The 10,804-nt window shown below is 35.9% G+C and overlaps 1 protein-coding gene and 1 pseudogene across 2 annotated transcripts; both read left to right on the plus strand.

The window, feature by feature from the left end:
• Window positions 1–297: 297 nt before the first annotated feature.
• Window positions 298–8,432, plus strand: LOC117634593 (general transcription factor 3C polypeptide 5-like). Of its 2 annotated transcripts, none has more exons than XM_034368755.1 (16): window positions 298–625; window positions 1,168–1,367; window positions 1,629–1,881; window positions 1,992–2,084; window positions 2,205–2,295; window positions 2,697–2,763; window positions 3,302–3,344; window positions 3,865–4,036; window positions 4,111–4,209; window positions 4,494–4,565; window positions 5,370–5,508; window positions 5,948–6,146; window positions 6,824–6,930; window positions 7,072–7,108; window positions 7,435–7,619; window positions 7,798–8,432. In XM_034368755.1, the coding sequence occupies exons 2-15, from the start codon at window positions 1,230–1,232 to the stop codon at window positions 7,602–7,604; spliced, it is 1,680 nt and encodes a 559-aa protein (XP_034224646.1). In that variant the 5' UTR covers window positions 298–625; window positions 1,168–1,229; the 3' UTR covers window positions 7,605–7,619; window positions 7,798–8,432. The 2 variants fall into 2 exon arrangements, with proteins under 2 accessions (XP_034224646.1, XP_034224647.1); XM_034368756.1 differs by having other exon boundaries at window positions 301–625; window positions 4,497–4,565.
• A 185-nt stretch (window positions 8,433–8,617) lies between these two features.
• LOC117635321 lies at window positions 8,618–10,591 on the plus strand (annotated as a pseudogene).
• The last annotated feature ends 213 nt before the right edge of the window (window positions 10,592–10,804 follow it).

The following is a 10,804-nucleotide window of genomic DNA, read 5'->3' on the forward strand; positions in this document are numbered from 1 at the left end:
GTGAAAAAGAGCAATAGATTTCATTCGTTAATACTTGCACATAAACACATTAAACATCATCTATATCGTAATCAAATACTTGAATAATAACTATTCAAAATGCAGAATTGCTAGATTTATTTTAACAGTCGCAAACAACTAGTCAAAATGTCCATTTTACTGAGGTCAATCTTATGAAGCATTCACTTTCTTGAATTGAGTCCTGAAACTTAATAACAGGTTTCAAAGTTGAATACTGAAATATCAATATGAAAATACCCAATGAATTTTAGTAATGAAGTATACTTCGTTAAGCAACAGATACTACAGCAGGTAATCCTTGAGAGACACCAGGTGCTCGACAGAATGCCCCAACCAGTCTGCAACCTTGTAAGAAAAATAAAACGCATTTAAAAAAAAAAAAAAAGAAAAAAAAGAAAAAAAGAACTTTTCTTCAGCCTTTCTCCCAAGCCAGCCAGCCCGACTTCCCTTCCCTCCAAAATAACCCCAAAATTTCTAATTCTCACCCCCAATTCCTCCTTAAACCCTAACCGCAACCACCACCTGCTGCCGCGTGATCCGTAAACGAATTTCTCTCAGCCTCGCTAGACTCACACAACGTCGACTGCTGGCTGCCAGTGCCGAGGTACTAGTCTTTTTTATCTCTGAAATTCTTTCTGTAAATTATAGTTATTTGAATCTGGGTAGTAAGCTAGAGGCCTCCTGCTAATTAAAAAATTCAAAACGCAAAGAAAAAATCACGAAGTCATACATAAAATCATGAAACCATAGAATACAGAACCAACTAAGGCATACAAAATATACCGAGTTTTTGTACTGTGTTGAACAACAGTAGAACACCACAGGAAAAAAACAAAAAACAAAAAAGAAGAGAGCAAAGTGGTACTGTGATGAAAACCTCTGTTGCACCGATACGCCATAATTTTGGGGTATGCGCGTATCCGATACGGCCGGATACATATCGTATCTTCGTACTGTATCCGTAATGGTGCAACTTAGGTGATGAACTACCAAAAGAAAAAGAAAAATGCTGATAAGCATCAAGCATGAAGTTTTAGTGGTGGGTCAATTTGACAAATATTTGCTGGATTATTAGAAAACTGAATTTGTGCGGTTTTCTTACTTGGGTTGGGTTTGGGTTTTGTTTCCATTGTATGTTTATTTCAGCGAGTTAGAGTCTACTACATTGGCTTGGTTTGCAACTACAATAGCAATACTATCATTTTGCAATGGGAGTCGTAAAAGATGGCAGCACCACCACCGGGTTTCTCCCTAGCAGTGAAGTTTTTGCCATCCACTATCCTGGTTATCCTTCATCCGTGTCCCGTGCCATTGAGACACTTGGTGGGACCCAAGGAATTCGTAAGGTGTGTCAAGTTGCTATCTTAAATATCAATTGTGTGTGTAGTTTCTCAACGTTGAATTGAATTAATGATATTGTAGCATTAATGGATTTTTCACTTTAAATAATATTACAATGGAATTTCAAGGAACCTCACAAGCCTGATTAAGATGAGCCTGATTTAGATTGACTCTTATATGTTTAACCAAATCTCATTCTCACCATATTGAAGAGAGATGTTCAATCAATGTTCTGCTCAGTCGTGGCTTGGTACTATCATTTGCAGGCTCATAGTTCACAGTCAAACAGGCTGGAGCTTCATTTCCGGCACCAAGAACCATATTCACATCCTGCCTTTGGAGACCTTCGTCCTTGCAACAATTTGTTGCTTAAAATATCCAAAACCAAGTCTAATGCTGGACAAACTCAACCCCAAAGTGAATTACTTGCCAGCAAACAAGATGAAGTGCAGATACCTGAAAATGATCGAGTACATTTTGATATTGTTGCTCGTGTACCAGAGGCTTATCACTTTGATGGTTAGAGTGGCCCTGCTTGCACTGACACCTGTTTCTTCTCATGAATTTTCCTTACAATTTCAAAACTGATCTTCACCTGGTTTTTCTGTTCCTCTTTTGACATTTTAAAGGAATGGTTGACTACCAGCATGTTGTTCCTGTTCATGCTGATGTTGCACGGAAGAAAAAGAGAAATTGGATCGAAATTAAGGATCCACACTCTGGTAAAGTAACTATATTTCATTATCTGTGTTTTTATAGCTTCGATATATTCAGAACTTTTTTTTTCTTTACTTTACCAAATTAGTTGATTTATTTTATATTATTTATCTATCTATTTGTAGATAAGGGTGGTCTTATGGATATTGACCAGGAGGATGCGATGATTCTGCTACCCCAACTCTTTGCACCTAAGGATGTGCCCGATAATTTAGTGTAAGACGCTCTAGCAGCTTTTATATTGTTATACTGGATCTAATTATTTTCCTGTTACTGGAATTTTCCTTCAGATATTAACTGTTGTTTTAGTTCTGTTTCTATCTTCATTACTACTCAAAGTTAGGTATATTTGGGCATCTTTGTCTAAACATATCTGGTGATATTCCCTTTAGTGGATTTCATCTTGATTGGATGGGAGCTATGTGTTGATTGTGTGTTGTTGAGCCTTGTAGGCCTTGATTAGATGGGGTTCAGCCCATCTGCTTTGTATTCCACTTCCTTGTATAAAAAAACCCTTTGTTTTCTATTAAAAGACTTGAAAGTTATTGGATGGTTTCAGGTGAATGATCCATTTTTTGTTTCTCGTGCTAATATTAATCAGTATTATTATCTGTTAGGTTGAAACCATCAGTGACATTGAGTGCAAAAAAGAATCAAGAAGAACCTGTGCAACATCAATGGGAGGTGAATCTTATTATTGATTAAATTACGTTGTAATTTTTCTGACGCAAATAACTATGTGTTGTTTTTAAATATGCATGCTAAAGCTATGATATTTGTACTTATCTGGCTTTTATTGATAGAAGATGTGTATTACAAAGTTGTTGAACCAATGGAAGCTGAAGGTCTTGAAAACAACCACATTGATATGTCAGCCTCAAAAGTTTGATAGGGAGATAGGTGTTATAGATATTTTATTTTTGAGATGTCATTTTAGACTTTAGGGTTTTAACTATGGCATCAAAAGTGAAAGGTTCCCCTTATACGTATTGATTTTCATTTTTTATGTCTTAGTTATCAGTGTTACTTTTATCAGTTTTTTCATTTTGATGATCGTTTCTTATTTGTGAAATGTATATCAATGCTTCAATAGATATAATTTTGAATTGAGAACTTAGTGTTCTCTTGGATAAGTACCTTTTATCATGTTTCAGCTTATTCTTTGAGATGTTAACTAGGTGCATGGTGTTCAAACTGACATTTGATATTTTTATTTGTCTAGATGGATATGGAGCCAGTTCTTGCAATTGACTTTGGAATCAGTGATATCCTTTGTTTATTTTAGTAATCTAGTTCTTACCCATTGCTGAGGGTTTTTCTAAGTTTTCCATGTTATCTTTTCTTCATATTTATTTAATTTAAAAATTTTGGGGGGTGGTTTTTTTTGGGGGTGGGGGGAAAGAAATCTAGGGAGTGCGGCTCCATTGTGATTATTCTAGCTGCTTGGATTGCAATGTCAATTTTAAATGTATTCCGAGCACTAATTGGGCAGGAATGGCACTCATCTAGCATAGCGTAAAAATAAGTATGTACATTAATTGAGTCTTTGGAACTCACTGCCTCATGTTAGCTTTTGTGATATTCTTTTTAGACCTAATTATGGTTTAATTTGAGATTTGATTGTTTTACTTATGATAGGACATAAGTGGGAATGAGACTAAATAAGGTCCCTAAAAGTGAGTACTTAGATCAGAATCCTACGATCAAATTAATGAATATTATAAAGACTCGAATCTTAACAAAGTTTTTGCAAAGTTTTGTATCTGTAGTTCTTAACATTCTTACAGATTCCTAAGAGAACGAATTGGGAGGAATATATACCCCTAGGCTCAGATCAGTGGGAGTCACAGATGGCCGTGTCTCATCTGTTTGATGAGCGGCCTGTATGGCCAAAGGATTCGCTACTTGAACGCTTGGTTGATAAGGGCTTCAACTTTTCAGATCATCTACTCAGAAGGTTGTCTCCTTATAAGCCTTTACATTCTATTCTCAGTCTTTGTTCTGTTGGTTGAAGTCAATCTGTTCTTGCAGGCTTCTTTCTAGAGTCGCATACTACTTTTCACGTGGACCATTTCTCAGGTTCTGGATAAAAAAAGGATATGATCCTCGCAAGGATCCTGATTCTCGAATGTGAGTATTTTAGAACAAGGTCTTGCACATATATAGTATTCAGTATCTGTCCACTTTTGTTTCTCTTTTGCATATAATTTTATGTTTTCTGTGTGCATAAAACTATTCTAAAAATTTCCATTTTGTCACGGGAAATAATTTCTTGCCTTTCATTTCATGTCTTTTAACGACGATGAGTTAGTTTATATGTGCAAGCTCACACAATCACTGTCAAGTGCACATTTTAACTAACACGTTTATGGATGTTATATCTTCATTTTTGCTTACATTAATGTCTTCATTAGCAGATTTCAGAAAATTGATTTTCGAGTCAGACCACCATTACAGAGTTACTGTGATGCTAATTCAGCCAATCAGTAAGTTTCTCTTCAAAGTCTTCCTTTTGGTTTTTTATTTTTGCTTCAGATTTGCAATCTACTGTAACAATTAATAGAAAGAGAGAACAATCAACATACTGACACCCTGCAGGATGTAGTCAAATTTATTGGCCTTTTTCTTGCTCTTTTAGTTCATTAAGGACCTTCAATACTTTCCATTGAATTCAGCTCATTAAGAAAGCAATGCTTAGTTCTGACAGAGTTGTCCAGAAACTGGTTGTTGGGAAAAATAAATCATCTTAGCTCTGTACAGTTCATAGTTTTTAGTTGGGAATAAAATTTTGGAAATGCCACCTGACTTATACACAATTTTCAATTGGTCACTAAATAAGATTTCAGGAAAAAAGCAAAAAAAAAAAAAAAAAAAAAAAAAAAAAAAACGAAAGAAGAGAGCCGACCACCAGTCCACCCCCACGATGAGATTTTTTTGCTGGAGTTAACATCAGTTAACAGATTAAGGATTTTGGAAGATTAGGATGACATCTTCCGTAAATTTTTTCCAAGATTTAACATCTGGTGTTTAAGTTCATGTCACACTTCTAAAATTTTCCTTTTTTAGTTTTGGGTATATATATTCAAACTTATGTATTTGATTTTCAAGCATTATTTGGAGGATACTTATCGTGGACTGTGCAATTAGATTTTTTTTTTTCCCTTTTAATTATCGATCCTTATTCTAGCTTTGAACATCAAAACTTTCTAATTTCCAATTGTCAATGTAAATAATATTTTTTCTATAGAAATAATTGGTTTTTGTCCGTTTTCTTTTGGGGTGTCTTGCAGACTAAAGCATAGGTGGGAGGATATTTGTGCATTTCGAGTGTTTCCTTACAAGTGCCATACAACATTGCAACTATTTGAACTTGGTGATGATTACATTCAAGAACAGATAAGAAAACCTCCAGCCCAGACAACTTGCTCTGTGAGTTTCTTGAAATAAGCGGTGTTTACAATCTGTTTGCGTATTCCATTACATCTACTGGAAGCTAAAAACAAAGATCTGTATGATAACTTAGCGTTCCTTTTTTTTTTTTTTTTTTTTTTTTTTGTCCTTTTGGCATCAAATTCCATATTTCAAAGATGACATGTATGAATTTCTCATTACTGAATTGAGGAAGCTGAGTAAGAACAGTTGGTGATAGAAGAATTGAGTATGTACTACATGCTTGAGTGCCTTAAATACTGAAATGAGGATGTAGAAAATGATAGCTTGCAAGAGTAGAATTTAATAGGAATATGTATGTTAATGAAGTTAGTAGTAGACTGAACTTTTAGCGGTACTAATCTTTGACAATTTCTATTTGTTTCAGTTTTTGCTAGCGTTGGTTTTGGTTGGTGACATTTAGCTTATATGTTTGCAGTCTGAGACAGGATGGTTTTCATATAACATGCTTGAAAACTTGAAAGATTGTGTTAAAGTGAGGTTCCTATCTGTATTCCCAGAACCTGGTGCAGAGCCCTTGCTAAAAGCTGCTACTGAAAGCTTCAAAAAGTCCAAGAAGATGAGTAGTAATGACAAATTAATGCGTGATGAAGTGGTACACCCACAGGCCAAAGCAGGTATAAAAATAAAACCACATTTGTCGACTCTCAAGTTCTTTTAATAGTTTTTTTTCTCTTAATATATAATTAAGAGTGTGTTTTTTAGCTTTGTTTTCTTGTTTTGTTTCACATCATTCGACTCTAAGGAGTCTGATTTTTTCTGTCTGCATTTCATAAGGAGGATTGCTTATCCTTCTTTTTATCAATACAATGTTTCTAATTATAAAAAAGAAAAGGTGTTTCATTTGAACTTTCAAAGCACTTATCCACTTCAAATAAGACACTTCTGGAGTGTTTCTTTTCTAGTAAGGTTGAGCTACAACGACTTCTCCTAAAATACCCCTAAATGCATGGAATTGTACTTAACAGAAAGCCACCCTCAAATCTGTTCATCCATGCTTCTTTTCTAGCATCTTGCTTGTTCAAAGGACTTGTTCTCTGATCTGTTTTTTGATTTTTCGTGGTATGTTCCAAATGATTTTAATGGTCTGAAGTAGGATTTGATTACTTATTTGTGTACTCAAATTTCATTGCTTTGATTGGCACAGCTATTTGCAACACTTATTTATTTATTTTTTCACTGGAAACATTATAACATCTTTTTGCGATAATACAAATAGGACTTGCTTTTTTTGTTGGATTATTGGAAATGAACTTGGAGGAATTTATTGACTACGTTTATCTACAACTTATAGGATATGAAGATGTTGAGGAACCCAACAATGTTGAGGAAGAGGAGAAAGATGAAATTGGGGTTAATAATTGTGAAGAGGCATTAGATACAGATGATGGACTTGATGTGGTACTTAATTAATTTCTCTTCAACTGGTTATCTATTGGATCACTGTTTTTCTCTATTTTTGGTTTCATGACATTTACTGTTACAGTAAATTATGAGGCCTGCCTCCTTTTGTTGACTTATATCATGTTTACTTGTTCGTAGGCTGAGGATGGTGAAATTTCTCTACAGTCACATTCATGTATCCTTATACCCATAACAATCCAGTGTATATTTTTTCTTTGTGCGTGATTTGAATCAAGAAGTGAATTATTTTTGGGACTTCTTTACCCATCCTTTGCGGCAATGCAGTAAATCAGCAATGGCTGTTAGTTGATTGTAGAATAATTAAGCATTCATGTGATTTTTTGTTTTTGTTTTCGGCAATGATATTCCCCGATTTTACTAAAGGTAAAGCAAAATAAACTTAGTCTTGTGAAGAGAGAATTTTGTGACCAATTAATGCTTTCAATTGAAGGATTGTTCTAAGCTCTGCAAATTCTTGTAGATTTCCTATATGTTTCTTAGATCTTAACATGGAGAATATCTCAAGAACCCATTTACAGGAGCTTTTTGGTAGTTTTCCATCTCCTGAAGCAGGGGGTGATAGAATACAAGCTGCATATACGAGTGATGAAGAATACCAGATTTATGAGCAAGATAGTGATGACAACTTCTCTGATGAAAATGATTGCTAACATGACAACTCTAAGGTTCGTTCTCTCCTTTTCTCATTATGAGTTTTCACACATTCTTTAATTTTTTTGCCATTGTGGAGATATCTTTCATGTGAATAATACATACTTGAAACTAGTCGGTATTGATATAAGTGCTCTCTCTCTCTAGACAGAATAAGTTTGCTACTTCATGTCTTCCATCTTGAAACTGCAGGTTGTGCAATATGAACATCATTTCACATGTACAAGTTTTATGCTTTGTGTTTCATGGCACTAAGTTGCTCATGCAAACTTGTCAAGAGGCCTTGCCTGGTATAACATGAAAGCTACACTAACTACCAATTATTGGTATTTGACCATCAATATAAAGCACAACTTCAGATTCATTTTCTAGCCTGGACAAGATGATAAGTCAAACTGATTCGTGCATCTTCAAATGTGGTCCTTGACTCAATATGGTTTTGGTCTCAATATCTGCCAATGTACAACAATGATAATGGAGAATCTGTACTTGCTTGATGAGCTTCTGCCAGTCTTCGATTTCTTGTTTGATGATATTGGTGAAGGTGTTTCTTTTGGCATGGCGGTTGGATATGGATATGCAAAACCACTCAACTCTGTGCCTCCCATTGACCGTTTAACGCAGAGCTGAAACCCTGGCAGGAAAAGCACTACTACTGCAACTGATGGTCATTAGATTGTTTAAGATTTTCTTTTTATACGCTTAAGATCATGCAGTAATGATCGCTTGTGCTTAGATTTGCTGGGAAAAATTTATCTGTACTACTGTTTTTCTGGTAAGTTAATTATATTTTTTCTCTTTTAATACATTGATGTTTCTTTAAAATTTGTGCTATTTCTCGAGTACGGAAAGTAAATTTAGATGCCAAAGGGTGCCCATCACCCTCAGCTTATCTTTTATAATAATTGTACCCATGTGTATAAAGTTATTGTACCCAACACCCTCAGCTTGTCTTTTATAATAATTGTACCAAGTATCGACCCACCACGTGTTGACTATAAGTCAATGTGAAGGCATAGCAAGCTCAGTCACTTGGGAGGAAAGCATCAGCCATTGAAAAGCTCTTGTATTGTAAATTGTATTTTGTATGCACCACTCAATAGAACCATGGCTGATCTTGCCTTTCCTTTGGCAACCAAACTCATTGAAAAGCTCGGGTCCTTTGCTTATGAGCAGATCCGCTTGGCATGGGGCGTTAAAGCTGATCTGAAAAAGCTTCAGCACACAATGTCCACCATCAAAGATGTCCTCTTGGATGCCGAACAGAAGCAAGCTCATAACCAGCAGATACGCAGTTGGCTAAGACAGCTTAAACATGTATTTCTCGATGCTGAGGATTTGTTGGATGAGTTTGAGTGCGAATCTTTGCGGAGGGAAGTGGTGGAAACATTTCATGGCACAACTGGAAAGGTACGCCGTTTCTTCTCTCGTTCTAATCCAATTGCATTCCGTTTGAGAGTAGGTCATGAAATCAAGGAGATTAGAGAGAGGTTAGATGAGCTCAAGTCCAATAAGGCTATATTTGATTCTCTCACTAGTATTGATCATCATGGAGGTGGTGGTGATCATCATGAAAGAGTGAATGTGACCCACTCCTTCGTTCGTGCTTCAAAGGTTATTGGTAGAGAGTCTGAGAAGAAACAAATTATAAATCTCTTGATCGAACAAGGTGATGATAATCAAAGTGGGAATGGGAATGTCTCTGTTATTCCTATAGTGGGGATTGGAGGTTTAGGGAAGACCACGCTTGCCAAGTTGGTGTACGATGATGAAAGGGTCGTTGGGCATTTCGAAAAGAGGATGTGGGTGTCTGTTTCAGTGGACTTTGAAATTACTAGATTGATAAAGATGATTCTTAGTTCTGCATCAGATACAGAGATGAGTGATAAATTGAGTCTGGATCAGTTGCAAGGAAGGCTACGTCATGCTTTAAAGGATAAGAAATTTTTGCTTGTTTTGGATGATGTTTGGAATGAGGATCGTATTAAATGGAGTGAGTTGAGAGATTTATTGATAGAGGGAACCAAGTCAGGAAGTAAGATTTTAGTGATGACTAGAAATACCTCGGTTGCTGAGATGATGGGTACCATTCCAACAAACATTAATTTACAATTTCTTCCTTTCGAGGATTGTTTGTCTTTGTTTGTAGAATTTGCTTTTAAAGAGGGACGTGATAAAGACTATCCTAACCTCTTTGAAATGGGCAAGGATATTGTTAAAAAGTGCAGAGGGGTTCCATTGGCAGTGAAAACTTTAGGGAGTCAACTTATACTCAAAGACTGATGAACGGGAATGGAAATTGGTGAGGGATTCTGAGATATGGAAATTAGAATGGGAAGGTGCTAGTCACATTTTACCTGCTTTGAGATTGAGTTATACCCAATTGCCTCCTCATTTGAGACAATGTCTTGCATACTGTTCCCATCTTCAAAAGGATAGGATTGAATTTAATAGTTATGATTTGATCAGATATTGGATGGCACAGGGAATCCTTGATCAGTACTGTGTTCATGGGAATATGGAGTTGGAAGATATCAGAGAGCTATATTTTAAGGATTTATGGGCGAGATCCTTCTTTCAAAACGTTATTGATCTTGATATTTTCTACCGATTTGATATGCATGATCTTATTCATAATCTTGTACAATCAGTTGCACAGGGTGAGTGTTTTACAGTGAAGTCTGCAAACACCAAAGACATATCTGAAAATGTTAGACATTTGACATTTTTGGAAGCTGGCCAAAATGTTTCAACAACCTTGCAAAAGTTGAACAAAGTGCGGACTATAACAGCAGACAGAATAGACATTGATGAATCCTTCCTGTGCACTTGCCTTTCAAGATTCAAATATTTGCGAGTGCTTCAGTTACCTATATGTTCATTACAAGTGTTGCCAAGTTCCATTGGTTCCTTGAAACATTTGAGATATTGCTTTTCTTTCTCTCCCTCTCACATTGCTTTTCGTACTGTATCAAGAAAAGAATGAAGGTGCTTGGAAGCTGTAGGATTTCATATGTTCAAATTCATAGCTTTGGAGATCAGCAGAATCAACATCTATTCTCGTATTTCACTTGTACTGTATGCACCCTCTCAACAGAACCATGGCTGATCTTGCCTTTCCTTTGGCAACCAGTAAACTTGGGGTGCCTATTAATTCCTGCAAGTGACGGATGATCGTCAGTGCTCTGCAACTGCTATT

Source organism: Prunus dulcis, chromosome 7 (genome assembly GCF_902201215.1).
Source record: "Prunus dulcis chromosome 7, ALMONDv2, whole genome shotgun sequence".
Taxonomy (NCBI): domain Eukaryota; kingdom Viridiplantae; phylum Streptophyta; class Magnoliopsida; order Rosales; family Rosaceae; genus Prunus; species Prunus dulcis.

Bases quoted from the DNA above. Each gene is read 5' to 3' on its own strand.
- LOC117634593 (XM_034368755.1), top strand. From the start codon at position 1,230: ATGGGAGTCGTAAAAGATGGCAGCACCACCACCGGGTTTCTCCCTAGC. The intron at 2,296-2,696 runs GTAAGACGCTCT...ATTATCTGTTAG, and splicing joins GATGTGCCCGATAATTTAGT to GTTGAAACCATCAGTGACAT. The intron at 4,037-4,110 runs GTTGTCTCCTTA...CTGTTCTTGCAG, and splicing joins TCAGATCATCTACTCAGAAG to GCTTCTTTCTAGAGTCGCAT.